Source organism: Calypte anna, chromosome 1 (assembly GCF_003957555.1).
Source record: "Calypte anna isolate BGI_N300 chromosome 1, bCalAnn1_v1.p, whole genome shotgun sequence".
In the NCBI taxonomy this organism is placed as follows: Eukaryota; Metazoa; Chordata; class Aves; order Apodiformes; family Trochilidae; genus Calypte; species Calypte anna.
Window position 1 is genome coordinate 40,931,792 of NC_044244.1, and position 24,327 is coordinate 40,956,118.

At 41.9% G+C, this 24,327-nt stretch overlaps 1 protein-coding gene across 6 annotated transcripts in view; it reads left to right on the forward strand.

Moving 5' to 3' along the window:
• Nucleotides 1-5,736: 5,736 nt before the first annotated feature.
• Nucleotides 5,737-24,327, forward strand: part of SULT4A1 (sulfotransferase family 4A member 1) — a 28,023-nt gene continuing 9,432 nt past the window's right edge. For all 6 annotated transcript variants that reach the window (XR_003988414.1, XR_003988408.1, XR_003988407.1 and 3 more), the window contains exons 1-4: nucleotides 5,737-6,001; nucleotides 22,648-22,778; nucleotides 23,915-23,995; nucleotides 24,122-24,248. Coding sequence is in view for 3 of the 6 variants with exons in the window: in XM_030463046.1 (XP_030318906.1) it covers nucleotides 5,833-6,001; nucleotides 22,648-22,778; nucleotides 23,915-23,995; nucleotides 24,122-24,248 (508 nt within the window). In the remaining 3 variants the exon portion in view is untranslated. The remainder of the gene's footprint in view (nucleotides 6,002-22,647; nucleotides 22,779-23,914; nucleotides 23,996-24,121; nucleotides 24,249-24,327) is intronic.

The window sequence follows — 24,327 nt, forward strand, 5'->3', positions numbered from 1 at the left end:
CTTAGACTGTTTGGGCAGGTGGTGCAGCAAGCTTATCTTATCTGACAGTCTCTCCCTACATGGTGGGCTGGGAAATGTAGTGCTAAAAATAAAGATGATCCATTACGTCTACATGAACTTATGATCCAAGACTGCAGAATTTGAGATGTCTTATGGTATAATTTTAGAAGCACTGCAAATTTGTGAAAAATACTATATGATAAGGACCTGCCTGAGTTGGCACACTGTGAGGTTTGCACTGCTACTGAATTTAACTCTGGGTGGTCCTCTGCAGCCTGGTATACTGAGCAGCTGGCTATGTCATGTACCAGTAATGAACACTTTAGAGAGAGATACATGTAATTAATTCATGTAATACTTACGGTAGCATTTACAGATTTCACATCTAAAAGTAAGCTGCAGCTGGCACCCCAACACATGCAAATAGTTTATCTTCCTCTGAGTGTGCCCTTCCTAACCTTGATGCAGACTGCTGTTACAATGGTTCAATAAAAAAGTAAGATAAAACATTTCCAGATTTAATTTTTTTCCCATCAGGTAATTTTGAAAGATGAAACTCCATTTTTTGGGAGTGCAACAGTACTCAGACATCTCAAGACAGGAACATGCTTTACAGTATCTTCAGCTAAGGAGTAGGCACATATGATAGCAAAGACAGGGAGATAACTTCTCATTCTTCAGAAATACAGAGGTGCTTTTTGTAGTGACAGACCACAGAAATACAGCTATACCAAAACAGCAGAGGAACAGTCTGTTTCCAGGGGTACATCCTGCATTCACAGATCCTAAAATTACATTTCCCTGAGGTAAAAATTTTATTATTTTTTCTAAGATCTTCTTTCCCTAAGTTTCTTCTTACACAAAATTTATACGGACTTATGTGAAGTTGGTCCCACTTTACATCATTGTTAGGGAATCCAAACTTTTTCACCTAGATTTCTTCCTGCTTCTTCATGGGGACACTGAACAGCTATACATTACAGAATGGTCTAAGTGGTGCAGAAAAGGCTGGCAACACATTGAAAAGTACTGAAAAGTGCTTTGCAGACTACACATTTTTATTCCCCTCACAACTCCTCTCTAGTTTGAAAGTTAGTGAAACACTCCATTGTGGTTCATCTGTTATAGCATGTTTGGTTTTTATTCAGCTTTAATAACAGATCATCATCATCAGGTCATTTGTATATATTGTTGGGCAACTGAATGACAGCCAACAAACTTCACCATTTTTGTTGCAGAGTACCCTGTTTGTGAATGACAAACTGTACCTGAGCATAATGTACTGAATGCAGACTTTTTTTTTTTTTTTACAGGGAATTCCTAAACAAACAGCTTACATAGATTTTTTAGTTCAGCTGTCTTTGAATTCCCAGCAAATCTGATGTGGCTCAGATGTCAGATCTGAGTAGGCACGGAGGTGGTGATCTGCATACATGCTGTAAATCCTGTATGCTTAATATCCACATGCATACATCAGCTGTGCAATGTGTGCACTATAGATCCAACATCCCTACATTAGGACTCACTGCACCTGTAAAACAGGGATAATTGTTCCAAGTGCAGCTAATCCTGGGCACCTGGATTCTCAGCCACATTGGGCTCCAATTGCTCTTTCATGTGAAACATTATGAGGTAAGTAAAAACATCAATAACCTCCACCTATTCATAGAATCATAGAATTGGCTGGGTTGGAAGTGACCTCTGAGATCAAGTCCAACCCTTGATCCACTGCTGCCATGGTTACCAGACCATGGCACTGAGTGCCACATCCAGTCTCTTTTTAAATATCTCCAGGGACACAGAATCCACTACTTCCTGGGGCAGCCCATTCCAATGCTTTATCACCCTCTCCGTAAAGAAATTCTTTCTAATATCCAACCTAAACCTCCCCTGGCACAACTTGAGACCATGCCCTCTTGTCTTGCTGAGAGTTGCCTGGGAAAAGAGACCAATCCCCACCTGGCTACACCCTCCTTTCAGGTAGTTGTAGAGAGTGATGAGGTCTCCCCTGAGCCTCCTCTTTTCCAGGCTGAACAGCCCCAGCTCCCTCAGCCTCACCTTATAGGACTTGTGCTGGAGTCCCTTCACCAGCCTGGTTGCCCTCCTTTGGACCCGGTCCAGGACCTCAATCTCCTTCCTGAACTGAGGGGCCCAGAACTGGACACAGAACTCGAGATGTGGCCTCACCAGCGCTGAGTACAGGGGCAGAATCACTTCCTTGGACCTGCTGGCCATGCTGTTCCTGATACAGGCCAGGATGCCATTGGCCTTCTTGGCCACCTGGGCACACTGCTGGCTCATGTTCAGCTTCCTGTCAATCCAGACTCCCAGGTCCCTTTCTGTCTGGCTGCTCTCAGCCACTCTGCTGCTCCAGCCTGGAGCTCCCCATGGGGTTGTTGTGGCCAAAGTGCAGGACCCAGCACTTGGCCGTGTTAAACCTCATCCCATTGGAATCAGCCCAACTCTCCAGTCTGTCCAGGTCCCTCTGCAGAGCCCTCCTGCCTTCCAGCTGATCGACACTCCCCCCCAGCTTAGCTCAGTTCCCCTCAGAAGGGAGTCACCAACTACAACCACCCTTCTTTTTTTCTTTGTAGCTGTAGTTGTAACCTGTCTGGTAGACAGAGGGGCAAACAGGAGACCTTCCAGATAGATTTTCCTCTTGTCTGTCCTCTGCCTGATTCTCTGAGTCCAGGGTCTCGTATCTGTTCTCTAAGGGCACCTGGGAAGATGGTGGGGGTTGGGAGGGGATTCTTTTGCCTCTCCGATGAGGGACCTGTTTCCATTGCCTCCCATCCACCTGATTTGCTCCAACTGCCTGATGGCAGGAGGGGCAGGGCTTCACCATCTCCTGGACTTCTTTTGAGTTAGAAAGGGTGCGGTGCGACTCCACCAGTCTATTTCCCTTTCACTGTCCCTAATACTTCTTAGTCTCTCTACCTCCTCCTTGAGCTCTGCCACGAAGTACAGCAAGTCATTCACCAGCTCGCATCGCACACAGACCCCACTCACACCGTCCTCTGGTGCTAACATGAGGTTCTGACACACTACACAGCCAGAGACCTGAACAGCTACGTCCCTCTTGCTGTCCCTCTTCAGGGCTTCCGTCTGTGTGGACACACCCAGCGTCTTACCAGCACCAGGTTTTGCTTTTTTAGAGACCATTACTCCTTCAAGAGAGCTGGAAGGTGGCTGTGCCCCTCCTCTTTGCCCTGCCTGCGCAAACTGCCTCGCTAACTGCTGTGCCCCGTTCCTGTTCGCCTGATCCCTGTTCGCTGCACTCTGGATCGGTGGTGCCCCTGGCAGCCCTTTCTATCCCTCTGGGCAGTGCTGGGTGCCGCCCCCTTATCAGCTGATTGATTGGCCTCACCTGAGACCACCAGCAGGTGGGGCTACTCTTTGCAGCCCTTTATATCCCTCTGGGCAGTGCTGGGTGCTGCTCCCTTATCAGTGATTGGCCTCATCTGAGGCCACCAGCAGAAGGTTGTGTACCTGGCCGTAATGCCTTCCAGGCTTTTTCACTTTACAGAAGCTGATATTCCATCCTGAGATACATTTGTACAACTCCTATTCACTTAAAGAGAAAACAGAAACAGAGCTTTTCTGTTGTCCGTATGTCTCCCTCCATCCAGTGTATTAAGACCATATCCATGCCTGAGGACTTAGTAAAGAATTAAAAAAATTAAACTGAAATGAAAGAAATAGAAATAGGGGCTAGAATTTAAAAAATGTTTTGCTGCGCTTTCAAATTACTTATTGCTAGCATAGCTCTATTCCTTTAACATCAGGAAAGACTAATAAATATATTTTGCTTTAAAAGTTGGCTAAAAAAATCCCACAACTCTACTTTACATTAAAAACTATTTTGACTTATTTTCATAATAAAAGAAATCAGACCATTTAATATACCACAGGAAACAAAATAACAGGCACCAGTGCCAGACTGCCAGTTGCTTCAAAATTTAAATAATTATTTCAAAACACAGAATACCAAGTGCCCATCTGCCTGTTACTCTTGTCAAACCACTTTTTATCATTATTTTTTTTAATTGGAAAAGTTCTTTTTGATGTCAACAGATAATTTGGATTTTGGTATCTTGAAGAAGCAAGCTCAAAACTATACTTAATATCTAGGGATCTGAACCTGCTTTATCAGCTTCTAGGGCAAGTCTTAGTCGACCACTGACTTGGGGATGAATTTTTCTCTTTAAGGGTCTGGTTTGGGTTTGTTTGTTGTTTTATTGTTTTGTTTTTTTTTCTTTTACCTAACATATTCCTGCAAACCATTTTCATTCACTGAAACAGCACTTTTTACATTAGTCTTCAGTGGGGTTTTCCTACCTGCTTTAATGTCTGTGATTTATTATTAATATGAACTAATGTAAGTAAACTACAGTAAAACCGTTGATTTATGGATGCTGGTAGATGGAACTATAGAGGCTGAAAGCAGTTACTGCCCTTTGTGCTGCCAGGAAGAGAGAGATTGGAGCTGCTGTAGCAGAGAAGACAAGGGAGGAGAAGAGAGCAAATATGGTGCAGAGGTCTGTATCCTCACTATTGAGTCCCTAGCAGTGTTGGAATAGTGTGGTTTCTGCTGCCTAATGATCACCTAAAAAGGTCATGTTAGTAAAAGAGGAGGCTCCGAGACGACCTCATCACTCTCTACCAACTCCCTGAAAGGAGGTTGGAGCCAAGTGGGGGTTGGTCTCTTTTCTCAGGCAACTCTCATCAAGACAAGAGGGCAATGGTCTTAAGTTGTGCCGGGGGAGGTTTAGGTTGGATATTAGGAAGAATTTCTTTACGGAGAGGGTGATCAGGCATTGGAATGGGCTGCCCAGGGAAGTAGTGGATTCTGTGTCCCTGGAGATATTTAAAAAGAGACTGGATGTGGCACTCAGTGCCATGGTCTAGTAACCTGATGGATCAAGGGTTGGACTTGATGATCTCAGAGGTCCCTTCCAACCCAGTCGATTCTATGATCCTATGATTCTATGATTCTAAATCACCTCTGGTGCCATCCTGCCAAGTTCATCTAAGTAGTGTGGGAACCTGCCCGAGGACGAAGGGGGGTGCTCAGGCCTGAGCTCACCTGCAAGATGCCTGCCTCATGCTGTAATGAAAGCTGTCACCCTACCTAGTAAAAAGAAGCAGCACCCAAGAGACTGGAAAGAGGGAATCAGGATGAAAAGCTTATTGTGTAAAAAACAGGTACGGGTCTAAACCCATCCACAACAAGGAGCAAATGATCTGTGGTGATGGGAGAAGGTGGAGATGTGCCTCCTTCCTCACTCGCTATGTCCTCCAAACCCCGTACACATTGTGCCTGAGCGCAGTGTGGGGATGGGGATGAGCCCCGGGTGCGCCTGACCGCTGCTGCCCGCTCCACTGTTCCGCCGGTGTCCCCGGCGGTGCTATTTGACATTTTTTGAGTCTGGGCGCCACTACATCGCCCGCGCCACTACCGCAACACCGCGGAGCCCTGTGCCGCAGGCTGAGGTGACACTAGGGAACGGCTGCTCCTTCCCTTCGTCCCCCAGCCGGTTGCGGCAGCCAGAGCGTGTGCGTGAGGCGGCCCGCCCGGAGAGAAGCGGTGCTGCGGGAAGTGCAGTGCTGGCCGACCCTGCCCGCCCGGCGGGAGCTCCAGCAGCCCGACCGCCACCGGCTGCCGTTAGCGCTGCGGCTGCCGCGCATGACATCACGGCTCGCGGAGCCCCGCGCCCCCTCCCCGTGCGTGCGTGGGGGCGGTCCGGGGGCAGGGGCTGCCGCGCTGAGCCGCGCCCGCCGCTCGCCTGCCCGCCCGCCGGAGCGGCCGCCACCCCTGCGCCAGGGAAGAGGATGGCGGAGAGCGAGGCCGAGACCCCAAGCACGCCCTGCGAGTTCGAGAGCAAGTACTTCGAGTACAATGGGGTGCGGCTGCCGCCCTTCTGCCGGGGGAAGATGGAGGAGATCGCCAATTTCCCGGTGAGGGACAGCGACGTCTGGATTGTCACCTACCCTAAATCAGGTAGGCGGGCGGTCACCCCTCCCCCTCCCTGTTTCTCCAGCCCGGGCAGGGCTGGGGCTGCCCCTGAGGGGCTGGGCCGGGTGGTGGGATCGGGTTGCCGTCTCTTAGCTCTCCGGGTAGCCGGCTCTGGGAGGGGCGGGAGGTTCCCTGGGCCCGTGGTGTCCGGGCCCGCCCGGCGGACGGTGCGCAGCGGCGGCTGTTTGTCCCCACAGGAGGCCGGGGCGAGGCCTGCACCCCGCCGCCCCCCGCCTCTGCGGCGAGGGACCGCCCTTCAGACCGGCGGCCCACGGAGGCTCTTAGAGTTGAGGAGACTGCCAGCCCCGGGTCCCAGGCACGGGTGGGGTGTCCGAGCCCCGGGGAGTACCCACCGCGTTTAGAAACCCAGGCTTGCGCCAGGGGTTGCCGGTGTTGGTTCGAGGTGCCCGCTGCCTGTACTGCGGGGGGATAAAGGTGCTGCTCCAGGCAAGGGGAATACCGCTCGGTACGTGTAGGAAAGCGGGAACGTATATAGCATGCATGCTGGTTGCTAACGTGACGTACAGCTTTCCTGGGGGCTTTGCAGCTCTCTGAATTGCTCTCCCGAGGCGGCTGCCCAGATCGCTCCGGGGGGGACATGTGCTCCACGTACATTCTCACCACACTGGCTGAATTGCCAGAAATATCTCCTGTGAGCAGTATAAGTGTGCGTTTCTCCAATAAACGTGTCCTTTGGCTGCTTTATACCACTCAGGTGTCTGCTTCTAATGTGTATAATGCCTCTCTATTTAAAAAAAAAAAAAAATGTTTGAACAGAATCAATATAGTGTATATACTATAGTGTATAGTATATACAAAAAGGCTTTGTAACCCACCTGATAAAACCAGATAGACTTTATTATTAGGCACATTCTTGAGTGACTTTTTTCCTGACAATAAGATGATCTCTTTCTAGAAAATTCAAAGTCCACTGAAGATAACAGATATTAGCTCTACAACTGCTTTTGTAAAATGATGTTTCAGTATCATAACTTTCTGACTTATTTTCTTGTTTGTTGTATGAATGGCTAACTCTTGGTGTGCTATCTCAAACACATGCTCATTTTCTGCATTGCAGCATCTCTTACCTTATAATCTCTCAAGCAGTATCAAATGTTTGTCTTTGCTATTTTTGATGTCGTTACTAGTGATGCTGTTACAGACTGGCTAGAACTTGATAGATGCATACATTAGATAAGGGATAGCATGTAGATGGACAGCCCCCAAAATGCTAGGATGAAGACCAGACAACTTTATGGTTCTTTTAATCTGTCATCTTAAACTTATAGCATGTGGCAAGAACTTTAATTCTTCCATTTTAAGATTTCAGTTTTGCAAATCTGGGTTTACAGTATTCTTATGTTAGTACAGCACCACAAGGTTATATTGGTGGATCGTTAAATATCCTCAGCTAACCTCTGTTTCCAGCAGCTGGGCACAATATAACTAATATATCAGCTGGCAGTAGCTTGCTTTTGATGGCTATACAGTTGGCTGTGAAAAGCCAGCTAGCATAATCATATTTAATGTGCTATTATTTTGTGAGTATAGGAGCATCATGTTAGGTCTCTCGGGGGCCCAGCTGAGGCCAGGAACAGGGAGCTGTCCATTTACAGCATTAGTGGCTTTGCTTACTGCAAGAGAATTTTCTAACAGTCACTGTGGAAGAATGAAAAGGAAGACTTGAGAACTGAGACACCAAAACTGAAGGTACAATATTGTGTGGTGGAGCTGGGGGAGCAGCCTTGTTACCAAAATAGGTGTGATAGCATTTTTACTTGCCAGGAAAGAGAATGTTTAGGTTTTGAGGAATCTGATGTCCTTGTCATGGGAGTTGGCTCTAGAACACAATAGTAATGTCAGTAATCTCCACCTCATGTTACCCCCAAGTCTACTGAGACTCGTGGAACTTGTTTTGTTATCTGATCCTACATGGATTGCAGCTTGTTGCCTTACCAAAGGCTTCTCAATCAATTACCAAAGGGTCTAATGACTAGGGATGGGCACGTCGGTAGAAATTAGGGTGCCCTAATAGGGTTCCCATTGGTTTAGCCAAGGTCAAGGAAGCCTACAACAAAGCCAAATACTAAATCCAGAAGACCAACCTCCTCTGCATTATCTTAGCTGTAACTTTCTCTTCCAGTGTCTCAGTAGTATTGAGAGAGATCTTTCTGTTTACTGGAGCTAATCAGAATTTTCATAATGTGGCTGTAATCAAAGAAGTAGGTTTACAAAACAGATTTCATGCACAAATGTAATTTTTTAGAGTGAAATGCCTTCACTTTTTTGTAATCTTTAGATAACTGGTCCCAACTATGTTTTACCTACAGTTTCCATTAATAAATTACATTTGAATAAACTTTCAGTAATATTCTTGAGGAAAAAATTCTAGGAAAAATTCACCAATGTCAGATAGGTTCAGTGGAAAACTTTTTTTGTTGTTCTTGAAGAAACCAGTTTTGTTCAGTGTTTGTTTCACCATCTCTCCATCTGCTCAAACTGTGGAAGATACAAAGCAAGCCCGTCTGCTAGATGTGTGAGAGGCCAGAGCTTCTAGGTATTACTGAGCTCTGTGCCACAATCTAATAGTAGAAGGCTCCATCAGTAGCTGTTGACCATATGGTGGTTTATCTGGCAAAATACATGAGGGGCATATAGGGTCAGGACTGCTTCAGTAATCCTAGGGACTGATAAAGTGGTATTTAAGTCATTTTGAAGACATGATGCTCTGCAAGACTGGATGATACAGCTCTAACCATGTGAAATGGAGGTAGTGTTTGGAAATGGTTACAGGTATTGGTAAATTGGGAATAAACCAGGAAAAACTTGGTCCAATAATGGCAGAAAATTTAATGTATTATTGGCCTTACTGCAAATAATGCAATAACCCTAATGGAAAATGGCTCTGCTTTAATGTGATTTTCACTGATGGATGCCTAAATAATGATACTTCTTGTATCTTTAATTATTTTTGACGCCTGTGTCCAGACAATGGTAACAGCTTTTCAGCTTTTGGGAGCTGCTGGGTTAGGAGAAGCTTATGCCCAAAACCCAGAGACTCACTTAGGCAAATGTATGTAGTAGGACTGAAATTACAGAAAACCTGTTTTGTTATGATGCATAATATAAAATGTGGTGTGCTACTGCTTTGTTTTGTCTTTTGTGTAACTTTGTAGTTTAGAATCAGCAGGCTGAATGGGACACACTGAGGTTTATAGTAGATGCCAATGTGAAATGGAATACTATTCTCTGTAGAATTAAAGAATTGGAGCTCATGCAACAGATTGCTTTACAGCTAAGGGACAGATGCAGCATTCATAGGAAATGCTGTGCCCCTGCCCCTCTGCCACAGATTTCCTTGAACCCTCTCATACTGTGGGCTCTTTGTACCCTACTTGAAAATAAAGATTCTTCTCTGTGAACTTAAACTACAGAATTAATGAATAAGCAAATTCTTTCATGGTATTCCCTCAGTCACCATGCCTAGAGCTAGATTAGCTGTCTGTTGAGGACAGTGATTTCAGTGGAATTAAATCAGTCCCTTAAGCATAGTATTGAGTTCATGTTCATGTAGTATTTTGCTATGTCTTATGATGCTAACTCCTGTATGTATATAACCTGTCCGTTTGCTTTACTCAAAAATAGTGTGCAATACCTCTCTCATTCCCATCTGCTGTCTGTTCTGATTGAATGCACGTTTTGCGTTATTCGGTCAAAGCGTACAAGTTAATCTCTTTTGCAAAACTGGTAATTTCAGGAAGTGAGCTATCTACATTAATAACACAGCTGTCTCTCCCATATTGATTATTTTGTGGAATAGTTTTTTTCAGTTCTGTGTGGGCAAACATCAGCTTCAAGTCCAGAATTCTTTGATGTAGCACCACACAACAGGTCAGAAAATCAAGTGCTGGAGATGACCTTTACCTGTCTGAAATGGTTTTGGGTTTCTTTGTTTTGTTTTTGTGTTGTTTTTGTTTTTTTTTTATAGGTGGCATTTTGAATCTTTCTTGCAGCACTGGATTTTTATAACTACTCATAAGCTTGTAAGGAATATGATGGATGTCCTAGGCCTTTGGCTTAATGAACTGCCAACAGTGAATTTGCAGGTTGATTCAAGAACAGTTATCCTGTGTGTAGTGTTACTGAATTCTCTTCTTTCAAATTCCTTAATCCTTGACTTGGTGTTTTAGAAAACCAACCAGAGAAAGTTCTGTTATATGTCCAATATTTTTTCTACTTAAGAGATTCTGTATGTACACAGGAAGGTCACGCTTCTTATCTCAGCTGTTGGTAAAGTGCATTGAATGCACTGTGAGTTTTCTGCCTCCTGCTGTTTATGCCTCTCCCACTGCATACATACCACTCTTACCCTGTTCTGTTTCCCACACACCTAAATCCAACACCTCCTCTTGCTGGAACACCAGTATTCCCCAGTCCCTACCCTGACTGATGAGAGGAACTCTCTTAGTGGTTCTGTCCTTCCCTTTTCTCTGCTTCATGTCAGGGGCTCTGCATTCTTCCATGACCCATTTCTCTCTTGCTGTAATTCCTGTTAATCTTTCCATGCCAGGGATCCTATGTCCCTCAGTCTTCTTTTGTTATGGGGCAACTGTTGTTTATCCACTCGCCATTATTACAGAAGTGTCAATTGTAGCTGGTGGGCTGTGAACCAGATACAGTGGGTACAACGTAAAGCCCCTTTTTCTTATTTGTCTGATTTTCCACTAAAACTAATAGACTTCTGCCCATCAACATGTAGAATATTCTTTGATCAGACTCAACACTCAAAAGTTAGTACACATGAGGAAAGGGAGGCCTGGAACCATTGGGGATGTAGACGTATAATTTTCCTTTGGCTGTGAAATTGGTTTAAGGATTTCTTATCTCTGGTTTCATATTTATTCCCTTCACCTTCCAATCAGTCTAAGCTGTCTGTGGGACCATGTTCTAAAAACATATTGGCAAAATGTCTTGATTTAAGAAATACATTATAAAGAAAATGTACCAAATTACTTTGCCTTGTGGGTGATCTTGCTTTGTTTGTCATGTGCAATCCTACTCTTTGTGCTTTCCTCAGACTATAAAAAACTCTTGGCAGGGATGTTGTGTTTGCCAGTAAGATTGGTTTCTTGTTCTTTAAGCATTATTGTACTGCACAACAATGTTATTTATTATTCAGTATAAAAGGGTATTATTGCTTGCCTAAGGTTACATGGCTACACATGACCTGTGCTTGCAGAAGCATCCTGCAGTCTGTGGACATCTAACCCACACTAACATATCTGCAGTTACCTGCCATAGCAATCTATGAGTAGGTGACAGGTCTGCACAGAGTTATGTCAACTGAATGTTGTATTAGGAAATCACACTGCCTGTGTCCTCTGTTGCCTGCTTGTGGCCATATCCCAATTACTGCTTGGGAAGTTGCCCTTTTGCAGTGCCCTGGCTTGCTGCCTGACTAACTACAATAAACGAGTGACCTCTGCATGATGTGACACTGACAAGCCTAAACACAAGAAATCCAATTCTCTGCACCTACCCAGCTATGTGTAGGTCCAGCACTGTTGACAGTCACTCCTGCTTTGCACAGTCATAAATGAGAGCAGAATCAGGCTGAGAGGTTGTCCAGGGATGTGCCCAAGGTGTGGGAGTTTCTAGGCTGGGAGCTGTCAGACAGTGACAAGAGTTGGCATGATTCTTGGTTTGACATGACCTTACACCATTGTAGCTAAGGCTCCTCAGCAAACACAAGCACCCATGAGGATATATGGCATTAATTTGGTTGACTTGCCTTCATTTAGAGTGTTCTAGTGGAACTCCTCTCAATGGTTTTGTTGGTGCTATTTTGTAACAAAAGGCTTGCAGTTGCAAAAGGGCTAGATGATTCTATTCTGGATTTATAGTCCTATTCTATTTGTAGGATTTTAGTACCTTGACCTTAATCCATTTACATTTAAACAATTAATGCAAATATTTGTATTACTGGCCCAAGGCATGCCTCAAGAAATCACGAGTTTGCCTTAAAAATCAAGAGATTTTTTTACACAAAACAGGAAATTTGGATTCTTTTATTTCGACCTCTGCTTTTTTGAGGCAATATTATGCATGCTTGCAAGCTCTTCCCTGTGACATGGGAAAATAAGAAGCCTGTTACTCTCCTGAATGTAGATGAACATGTTAGTTAGTGTCTTTAAAATCAGCATATGGTATTTATGTTTTTCTCTGTTACAATAATGTCACAGTTACTTGTCTTCTCTATCCTAAGTAATAGGATAGGGTTAGTTAACCCTCAAGTCAATCCATTGTAATGCAACATGAATGTCTCATACCAACTGGCCAGAAAGAATAGCCTTCTTATGCAAATAAAAAAGGGAACAGCAAACTAAAATGGCTGATTGAGATTGTGAGCTCTCCTTTTAGGGACTGACATACAGGGTCCAATCATGATGAACATAATTCCATGCTCTGGGTGACTGAAATAGTGTTCTTTCCACTAGTTAGAAGAGTAAATATTGCTTAAAATTCACTCCACGGAGGACCACTCAGGTGCAGAAAGTAACACCTGTAGCCAAGTGTTTGGGAGGGTTAGGGGCACTGGGTTCCTGCACTCTGAAAGGTCTTTTGTAATGGATCTTTATGTATAGATCAAAATACCTTCTGGTATTGACTCAGTCTGAAATACAGCTATGCAAAGAAACTATAAACAAATCAAATAATAAATATTTGAAGACAACGTTAAGTTTGCCACTGATGCATTTGACTTGATTTTACAAGGAGTAGAATTGAATAGGTCCTTTTGTACCTCAAACAGGAAATAAAGATGGAGAAGAAAAATCTGTCATTAAAGAAAACTTGTTTTTGTTATCTAGCTATCAGTGTTTCTCTCATGAGGCTTTTATCAAACCAGTGCAGAGATTTTACTAGAGATGAAACAAAGGGTTCAGAAGAATGCTCCAGCTACCTAGTAGGTTTTATTTTGTCTCTTGAAAATGTAGCATAATTGCTCCCCTCCTGTGAAGTGCTGAAAAACTCAAGCAACTTACTTTTTGAATGCAGGCTGAGGAAAAAAAAAAAAGAAAAAAAAGAAAAAAAAAGGGTGTTTGTGAAAAGTGTATTCTTGACATGTGAAATCTGTGAAATCACTAGTGACGGAATTAGATTATAATGACCTCAAAGACCAAATAATTAAAATAGTATGTAAATCAGTCAAACTCAGACAAAAGACAGCCTGTCTTTTATTAAACTAAGACTTTTCTCTTGTTGAGTCCTGAGAAGTTCATACACTCTATACTGAGGGGAAGGAACTATCCCTGTGTTGTCCCATCAATGATGCTTTAGAAGTGATGCAAGGTTTGCTGCACTGGATATGTGCTATGCCTTTTAAGCTAGAGATTCCATGACCTTGAATAAGTCATATAATCTTTTTGTCTGCATTTTCCAGTGAAGGCATGCGGATGTCTTTCTTCGCTACTACTTTCTGTAACACCTTGAAAGATCTTGTGCCTCACCACTAAGGTGAGGCACAGGAGCTGAAATAATTACAGTTCTGTATATCAGTATTTTTGAGAGTCTTACAAAAGAAATACACCTCTATGTCGTGTTAATCCTGTAATGCAGATTCAGAAGCAAGAGAAGTGCTGCGCTGTGTGTTTACATGCAGACAAGATGGCAGAGGAAATGTATTATTATAACATCTCAGCCAAACTGGGCTAGGAAACCCCAAGTTTAGGAAAACTGTTGTGAGAGTAGTGAAGAGCTACTGAAGAACTTCAGGAAGGAAGCATATCAGAGGCTGAAACTGTGCAGGGGAGATGTCCCTAGTTAAGTCTGAGTCAGTGGCTGAGATCGTAAAGAATAAAAAGTAAAAGGGAAAGCAGTGGAGTAACAACTGAGGAGGGATATCTGTCACTAAATGCCAAAATGCATCTATAATTTAAAAAAGATGCAAGCTGATTTCATGTGCTTTTACCCACCCACTGTTCACAGCACAGCATGTGAAGGCCATTGTCTGTGGCTTCAAACTGAATAAGGCCGCAAATTCTAGGTGACATTAGATCACCTTTTGGGGAGTTGGCACTGGTGTTGAATTAACCCTCCACGACATTCACTGCATGTGTAACAAATTAATCTAAGCCAAGACAATGAGACAAATGTGAAGCAAGTGAGATGAGAATCACGTTCAGAAGACATAGACTGACTAGACATGTGGCAGTTCAGATTTGATAGTACACTGGCTGCTTTGCAGTGTCCTGTTGGTGCAATGTGATCATAAGCCCAGGTTAACCATCCAGTTAAAAGCCTGTTTACTGTTCATCAGGGTTATCAAAGTGGCACAAGAACAGCTGCAGGCATTGCTAAAATTGGATTGCCCTATGCATGTATGTAGTGTAAGTGCACACTAATAACAGTCAATGTCAGTGCTGCTGTTGGATCACACTTTCTGTGAGAAAAAGCATGTTCTTTTAAAGGGTTTTGCTGCAATACTAAGAAAACCCATGGTGATATAGACCGGCTTCATATTCGATCTATCATTTTTAATTCTGAAGGGCAGCAGTAGAAACAGCATAAAAATTACTGTATTTTGCCTAAAACTGCAGTTCAGCAGACAAATGAATATGAATGAGGGCTTAGCTACCTTGCAAAGAATGTTTTTGTTCAGGGCAGATATTATTTGAAGGGGATTCTGTCTGAGACAAAATGCTCTACTTTCTGACCTTAGACAACTAATAGTTGACTAAACAGGATGCTAAACATTGGTGAACAACGTTTCTTGAAATTCTGAAAAAAAAATGTGTTGCTCTCTTTCATATATAACTCTTATCTGCAATGGTTTCACATGATACTATTGGCCTTCTAGCAGTTTAACCACCCTGTAAATGCAAAGGCACCTTGATGTGTAAGCAGACTTTCCTTAACAGTTTTCCTGGAGAGGATTGAAACTGAGGTATAGAATTGCATTTTGAATAGTGTCAGACAGACCAACAAATAGGCTTACCAAATGGGGAAGGGAATATGTTCACAATGAAAGGTACGAGAACTACCTCAACACAGGTTTCTAATACAGATTCCCTGTTGTCTCCATCTTCTGATTCTGTTTCGATCAGCAGAACTCACTGTGACTCTCTGTATTTAGCCACAGAGCATATTAATATTCTGTAGAACAGAACACAAAGTGATATAGTTATCCCAGAAATCCGTGGCTCTAAGAGTAACTGTGCACTTGTCTTCAACATAATGAAGTCCTTGAGAGTGGTTTTAAAAAACAATGACTTGTCACTAACTACTGCAGAGTTCTTTTCTGCATTGTTATCCTAGGTACAGTGTTATGTCACCTGTATGAAAATGAAGGGAAGTTAGACACAGTGGAAGTACTTTCTGCTTAAGATAAGTGAGCTCCTGCTGGGGTAATGCATGATGCAGTTTAGGTTCATTTTTGTTAGACTCTAAAAGGCTGGGAGAATGGGACTGCTAGAGGAAGGGGGGGCAGGATTCAACTGCAGTAAGATTGGAATAAGGACGTGTACCTTCTTTATGTGTTGCAGAGAGGAGATGAGACTTGAAAACCTCATCTTAATATGCCTTGTGCACATCACTGGGAGGAGGTTCCACCGTAAGTTTGCATGGCCAAAGTTTGCCAGATGATTTTTCAGATTATTGAGAAAATATGCCCTGTAGAATATATTAGCAAATCAAAGTATACCTCCCCTCCTCCCCTGCAAATTACTTTCCTGTTGGCCAACCCTTTGGTATGACTGTGTCATCCTGCATGCTTGCACAGTTGTTGTGAAAGGTGTGGTGTCTCTGATTTGGGTCATGAGAGTGGGTGTCCGTTCAGAGGAGGAGCCTGGGGAAAGGCAATAACAATTGAATGTCCTGGGTTTACTTTAGACCTGGTCAACCTTGAATGAGTGTGGGAAGGGTGAAAAGGGATATCATTCTGTCAGGTAGTTGGTAAGGGAGCAAGTAGGCTTATCTTTTATTTTCATGTTCCCAGCATGTTATAGTACATATTTTTTTCATTTTGTTTTAGCGTGATAGGTGTAGTGCTCTCTTATACCATGGGATCATGTTTGGTTAGGAAGTAGAAGCTGGGAGAGAAGTATCTAAGGGTATGGGTAGATACCCTCTTTTAAAAGCATCTGTGCTTGTGCAGAATGTTTGTGTCCTTAGCCTGCTGTTTGTCATCTCTCGTGGAGAGATGTCATCTCTCTGTCTTTTAGAGTATTTAGTGTGAATGCAATCTAGTTTGTCTGTCCCAGGCAAGATGAGTTAATGCCAAAATAGAAACTCCTTAAGCTAATTTGGCTGATTTATTTTGAAGTGAATTGGAATAACTTCACAAAAACTGGTCCATTGGTGATGACATCTGGTGCAGACATGGTGAGCACCAACAAATGTGGACATATTTTACCAGCCCAGCTAAAGCTTAAAGAGAAGAGTGAAATACCTTTCCCTTTGAGTATCTGTTCCCAAGAAATGTCAGCTACCAATGAGTATCAGCTGTCAGTGAAGGGCTTGTAACAAAATCTGGCACACCTAGACATGATGATATCATGGATGAGGAGAGGAGGATGGAGACACAAATCATGACTCATCAGTCAGAAGGCAATTAATGGCAAACAGGTGTCTTGTTGTTTTTAATCCCTAGATTCTGAGCAGTCTGTGGACTTGACTCAGTTTTTAAGGCTCTTAGTCTAATACTTACCCAGTCCTTGCTTCAGTGCATGGAAGAATGCTGTGGCTTATTAAGAGGGATAGAAAAGAAATACCTTTTGCCTCAGCTGTCCTCAACAAGGGGCTTTTTGCCTTGTCCCCTACCTGCTGGGACAGATTGGTGTAGTCAGTGCAATGGTCCAGTGCAATGGCGAGGGAGTATGTGACTCAAGCTATTTTTCTTCTGTTTTTCTGAAGTCTAAAGTAGGTGCCATAGACAGTTTTTTACTTCACCATGGCTACACTGGTAAGCATAACTGTGACAGAGGCTGGCATCCAAGCTGTTTCCTTGTTAGCAGTTCCCTGACAGTTTGTTCTCCCCTGGTGTGCTCCTCAGCATGGTGGGGAAGGTGGCTGGAGCCAGGGACTGTTCTGGGAAGCTATGGATGAAGCTGCTGTGCTCTGGCAACTTGATCTCTGTGGGTGTGTGTTCAGCTGTCGTGCATGACTGACTGCCTAGAGAACAGGCCCTGGTGCATTTTCTTCTTTAGTGTTGCTAGTATTAGAATCCAGCATGCTCAAAAATGTCAGTAGGCCTTTTTCTCCAAGCTTCTTGTGTTGGTGTTAGATGTGAAACAAACTGCATTGCCTGGTTTGCTTTATGGAAGTAGAGATGCCTCAATAGTTGGTGCCTGGTCCAAAATGTACTTTGTGGTCGATTCTGTACTTTGCATCCTGTCCTCTACTGAGCAGTTAGTGTGCTAATGTGAGGAGGCATTAGGACTCAAGCCATTTTTAAAAAGTAGTACTAATGCATTATCTGAAAATAACACTGCTTTGTAGCTAGTTTATTAAAGCACTGCTTTAGGATATTGTATTGTACGTAGTAGCAATAATTCTATGGATAATACATTTTTGTAAACAGCTCAGTGACAGCTTTTTTACCAAACAGAAAGTACATTATAGTCCTAAATAGAATAGTCCTAAATAGCCCGTGGTGAAACACATTTGAAATACAGGTCAGACCTAATGGACCCATTTCTGTGTTCTCTGATGTAAGTCTAGTGGACGACAAGTGGAATTTAGCCTATGGTTTGTTTAAAAGCCAGTTGCTGTGGGTGAAAAATAAACTGATAAATAAGTCTAAAAAGCCAGGACTCTGCTTACTGAATGTTATTGGAAATTGTGCAGTTAACATTTGCTTTAAATCCAATCTTACTTAAGCTCCTGCTATAGGTTTCAGAACACCTGGATTGAGTTTCTTTCTGCTCTGCAGACTTCCTTGGCAAGTCACTATTGAACTTTAGGGAGATTTCAGCCATGTAAAAGGTACATTAATCTTAGAGGATGAATCCTTTCAATCCTTTCTGAAAATCAGGACCTCAAATGCATATTTAATTGGCAAAAATATTGACAATATGAAATGATTTCAGCGTTTATTCTGAATTCTGAGTTTTCTGTAGGAACAGAATTGGAAAACATGATATCAAGGTATATACATTATTTTTGTTATTAAAACCCTACTTGGTGATGAAAATCCCTATTCTTAAGCCAGCTGAAATCCAAGCTGTAGGAGAACTAGAACATACAGACCTCTACAGTAGATATTGTTATAATTTGGAAATTGTCTTCTCCTAAAAAATCTAATTTTTCTTCCAGTGTTGCAGAATGAACTGTTATACTTACCTGATATACACTGAAATTGGTAAAGCAGGAATGAGCTTACAGGCAATTAGACAAATTATGTGGAGAATTGCTTTACAGCACTTGGTAGGCCACCCTGACAGCTTTAGCAGCCCTCTTTTTTAATGAGCACTTACATCTACTGATACTATATAAAAAAATGAGTCATAATGGTTCTTTTGCATTGTTAGCTAAAACTTTTTCAAGTATTGGTAGTTGAAATGAAGTGTGACTAATTTTGAGTGCTACAAGACTTTTATATTGACATTATTGTTATTAAATTTTATTTTTCCATGAGGTATTCATGCATTGGGTGAAAAATAGGAGCGTATACCAAAGACCTTTGCATCCTTGAGCTGCAGGTTTTCCCCATATTAGTTGATATGAAGCAGAAAAAGGTGAAATAAATGACATTAGAAACCATGTAAGGAAGCATAATTTTGCAGGAAATTTTATGGTTTTCTACCTGCAGTTTCACTTTGAATAAACCTATGAGGCTTAGTGGCTGCATGGGAGTGTTCCCATAGCCAGAAAGTAGTGAGAGGAGCCGGAGAACAGCTTCATTAAAGAACATTTCTCCCTCCTACAGAGACAAAATTTGCTATCTAAAGGCATAGAAGCAGACAGGGGTAGCTGTGCTGTTTCAAAGTTATGGCTATCTTGCTATGCTGTCTGGTTAGTGCTGCAGTAGTTACACTTACTGATAAGCTGAGGCAGTATGGCCGTGAACTGACTTTGCTATAATTGCTGCAGCACTGACCATGAAAAGGGGCTCAAATGGAGAGCTTACATTCATCACAGGGGCTGCTGTAGGGGTGAATAATTCTTAATGAGTCCTGATTTCTGTGCGTTGTTAGGCATCACAGAAAATGACAGTGCAGCCCAACTACCACACTTTGAAACTGCTGTGGCATACATGCTCCTGTGCAGAATAGAAATGCAGGTTCATAGATAATTTTAAACCTCCAGATTCTGACAATAGCTTATCAGTGCTCTTTCCCATCCAGATACTGTGTAATAAACTGGAACACTTTGTTTTCTCCTGAGGAGTTGTACTGACATAAGAGCTTGTCAGGGAAAATTGCTTCTCAGGTGCAGTACACTGAAGTTCCCTAGATGCTGACTGGCTCTGGATAAACATAAATTAATTCCACATCCATTTTGGCTATGGCTTCGGAGCTAGCAAGGCCAGCAGTTGTTCACCAGGATGAAATGTGGATCTGCTGCAGCTGGAAGAAGGAAAGGTAGAATTGCAAGGTGCATAGGAATGTTTCATCTGGTTCCTCATGCCTAAAGGCTGACAGATTAACTCTGTCAGTAACTGTTTATGTACCATTCCAAGTGAGGCATGTACATATATGCATATCCATTCAGCAACACAAGTATAAAATGATGGAAAATACTACAGTGCACAAGATTCACTGCCTGTCTCCAAGAAGAGCCTTGGCTTCATGTACACACATTCTAGTTTTTCTATCCTTTTCTAGAGGATTAGTGACCTAATCCTTTAATTTCACATAAAACAGTAACAGTAACACTCAAATGAAAATAAATCATTGTTGGCAGGCAGGCTAGAAAACTAGCATGTATAAAGGTAAGTTCTGCATCTTTTTCTTTCTTTCTTTTTTTTTCTTCTAACTAACAAGTACCACCATCATTGTACCTTTTACTAAGAAACTTTCTGTGACATTTAGATCTGGGCAGGTTTTGTGATTGACTGGGATTATCAGGTTGTTGCCATGATCTCCTTTGAAAATCTCAGTTTCAGCTATTTACTCTAATCTTCACCCATAAAATGGGTGAAAATCAGGCTAATATAGTGAAAGAAAAAAAGGGAAAACTAGCACAAAGCTCTTGGGTGAGTGAAATCAGGATCAGTGGTCCTAGTGCAGGTTTAGGAAGAAAAAATTCTAATCTGCTGGTTGTCCAGATTTTAAATTTCTAAACTGTTGGTTTGCAATCCTCCCTTTGCAAGAGATACTGAAGAAATATTTGCTGTGTGAATTGGAACAGGATGCTGGAATATGTGAGCGTTACATACATAACTACAGTAATTTGTATATGTCCATTTTAATAATGATTCCTGAGGTTCACATATTTAAAGCACTGTTTTAAAGAACCTGTAGTGATGGAGATTGTTTTTCTGTCTTGAGTACCTTCCATGTACCCTGCATTATTCTTTCAGTAAATCACTAATTCTGATGAAAGCACATTTAGATAATGACAATGGAGACTTCTGAGTTTCCCAAGGGCTGCTTCCTTCTGAATTAGAACCCATCTTCCCCATGCCTCCTGCATTAATATGTTATCCCTTATCTCTAGTGCTCCATGGATCTGCTAGCAAACCAAGTCTAGCACGTGGCCATAGGTCTGAGCAGAACTTCCGAAGGCTGTGGGGGCTGTGCTTCCTGACCTTCACCTCATACCTGGTAGATTTTGTAGAGACCTGATAGAGAACATGTTGCTCTCCTGAAGTTCCAGCATTGTTCTGCCTCAGCTCAGCAGCCCTTCTGTATTTGGAGGTACAATGGAGATGGCTTATTTTTGCCTGGAGATCACCTGAGTAATGAAAAATTAGAAAATCCTGATGATGGTGTTTATCCCCATGCAGTTATTCCTTTTCCTTTCATGGAACAAGGTAATAGGATTTTTCATTGCAGGCAGAATTGGAAATACAGAAATAAATTATAGAGAACCAGTGTGTGTCCTGTCAGAATAAATATTTAGTGAGAATAAGGGTTGTGCTCATTCAGAGTCACAAGGGCTGATATTGAAAGTACCATATGTATGTTCATTTTAATGTATAAAATAAATGCTTGGACTTAAAAATGCAGAGTGAACAGCATCAAGGGCAAATGTGTATTAAGTGTGCAACAGCTGTCCTTGTGGATAATGATAATGTAAATGTTTACTTTTTTCCCAAGCTATTTTAATTTGCTTACCAATCAATCAGGAAACAGAAGAATCTAAAATAACTTACTGGAAAACAATTCTTGGAGAAGTTTGTTCTTTTGTGTTGTATCCAGACTCTGTTATTTCAACTGGCCTTGAAGGTACATCAGCATTTCTAACCCTACCTAGCTCAGGTTAAAAAACCTAAAATTAATGATACTCTGGTTTTCTTTGTATTGATTCAACATACAGAATTTGTACAGAACATATCTCTTAGTAGGTACAGTCATGCGAGGTAACATAAATTAATTGGTGACTGATACAAGTTACTTTCAACTCAGAAGTTTTTTTTAAGGTAAAGTGGAGACAAAAGGCATGATCTCAGCGTTCTCAGCTTATCTTTCCAATGATGTGGGAAGTTGAGAGGGGCTTGAGCTTTGTAAAGCATTCTAGAACAATTACTTGTTCCTTCGGGCAACATGGGAGAGAGAGAGAGAGACTAAATACTGGTCTAATTTCCCCAACCTCTCGCAACACTATAATTGGTCAATCTATGACAGTATCTGGAATGTCCCATGCCTGTGTGACTTGTCATTTAAACTGTGGGGTCCCTTCCCTCCTGGCTTGCTTTGATCTCTCCTCATTCTGGTCCTCCATCTCATCAACAGCCAGTGCCTTTCTCTGAACCTTTGTTTGCCTTTTTTGATGGTTTCCTACCCGCCTGACGGTAAAATAAAATAATTTGAAATAGCTTCCCTGTTCAAACTTCTATATGGAATACCTATTAATTGTTCATAGCACAGTCATTAAGGTTATAATATCTAATGGATGCTTTGTAAATGAACTCAGACTGGAGAGAGAGAGAGGTACATAATGGGAGCCTCTGAAGTTTATGACTAACTGACTTAGCATTGGTGTGTTCAGTGGTTTATCCAGTCCATAATGTGCATTATAAATAGGCTCTCAAATCATTGCACAACAGTAGAATTGTCCACAATTTAGAATAGGGGATGCTGGCAGTATCCCAGTATGGCAGCTAATGCATTTTGTGAACTTGAATGATCCTTGTCTACCTCTAATATTGGCCAAGCTAACATTCACAGTGGAAAAACTTGGTATATTTAAAATGCTTTCCAGTTGACGACATAAATGATTATGAGACTGGAACGTATTTAAAATATAACATGAAAAATATCAGGTATTTTATGTAAAAGGAGATCTTAGTGGGTTTAAAATAAAGGGAGCAGACATTATTTTAAAACAGTAGTTACAGGCTTAGTTCACAGCAGACTGTTAAGGACAAAAGTTACAACTATTTCTGTGTCTAGGTCTCCCTTCATATGCTTCTGTTTTGATAAGAGCTGTAATACAATCTGTTCTCTTTCATTGTTTGGCTTATGCAGGCACAGGCTTGCTACAGGAAGTGGTGTATCTCGTGAGTCAGGGAGCTGATCCAGATGAGATTGGACTAATGAATATAGATGAACAGCTTCCAGTCCTAGAGTACCCTCAGCCTGGTCTGGACATCATTAAGGTACAATTTATTGCAAAGAAAGCCTTTCAGCATTTGAAGTATGTTTTTCCTTGGTTCCTTCTTTATAATTTTATTTCATGCTATGTCCTTGTCCTTTTCATTACTTGACTCGTTCAGTTTGTTGGAATGATTCAGAGTATTACCAGGTTATTTCAAAATGGCTTTTACTACATTTTATTATACTCTATTTAAGACTATAGGAGATGTTTCTTCACATCCTAAATATATTGGCAGTGGGTTTCCTGAATAAAAAGTTTCAGGCCTCCCTTGCTTATGCAAACAAAATGCTGCCCAAATGAGACAAATTTGCTTCGATGCCTTCCCTGAATTTGTAAAAGCGGAATTACAAATACAGAGATCTAGGGACCTGTAGACCTCCTACTCTGAATTTACACATCTAAATCCTTACAGACCCAGAATCTGTGGATCTACGGACTCTGTAGGTTGAGGAGTTCACAATATTCTGCATGAAATGACTTCCGATATAGGCGTATCTTGGAGTTATTAGTAAAAATACTGTGCTCCATCCTAGAACAGCTCTAGTGCTGGCTGAATTGAGCTGGCTAAGGCTGGCAGGGGCAGGTTTGAGTTGCCGTCACTAACAACTGCAACATCAGCCTACTTTAAACTGAGAGTATTTAGGGGTCTGAGGTTGATTTTCATCTGTAATACCTGCTTCAATGAGACCTCAGTGCTGTCTTGATGCAAATAAGCGGTGGCAATAATGAATAGTTTAGTTTGAGATGACACATTATTTTACATATATATATATGCTAGCAACTTAATACAATATGGATTTATGCAAACTACTGAAAGATGATTTGTGTCATAAAATGATTTTGTCTCATATTATAGAAAAATAATCTGTTTGAAAGATGTTTGCACTCAGATAAATCTTTGGATTGTCTCAGCCTTGTTCTGAGGATGAAATAAATTTCAAGAATGAAATTTTGAAGTGAAAAATTTAGGGGTAGGGTTTTCAGAGCTTTTAATGTTTTCCAAGGAATTTTAGTGGAAGCATCACTGGGAACAATGTTAGTTTGATAATAAAAATCTTCAACTATTACTCTTTCTTCTTTCTTGATATGCCAAAAACTAATGCATAGTAAGAAAAGTTTCTCTTTGCTTTATTTTAGGAATTGACATCTCCTCGCCTTATAAAAAGCCACCTACCATATCGGTTTTTGCCTTCAGACCTCCATAATGGCAATTCAAAGGTAAAAAGGAAATTAAATCATGTTTGTTTAATTACATCTGCAGCAGTTGCTTAAGCGTTTTGGGAAATGAATGGGATGGAGGGTGAAAGCTTTCAATATGATGATTTTTTTCCCCTCCCATTATAGGTAATATACATGGCTCGTAACCCCAAAGACCTGGTGGTATCTTATTACCAGTTTCACCGCTCCCTAAGGACCATGAGCTACAGAGGAACATTTCAGGAGTTCTGCAGAAGGTTTATGAATGACAAGTGTAAGGAGCTGTTCTCTCTGCACACGCTGTTACACATTTATTTTCATCTCTGCATTCCTTCTGCAAGTACAGAAATGAA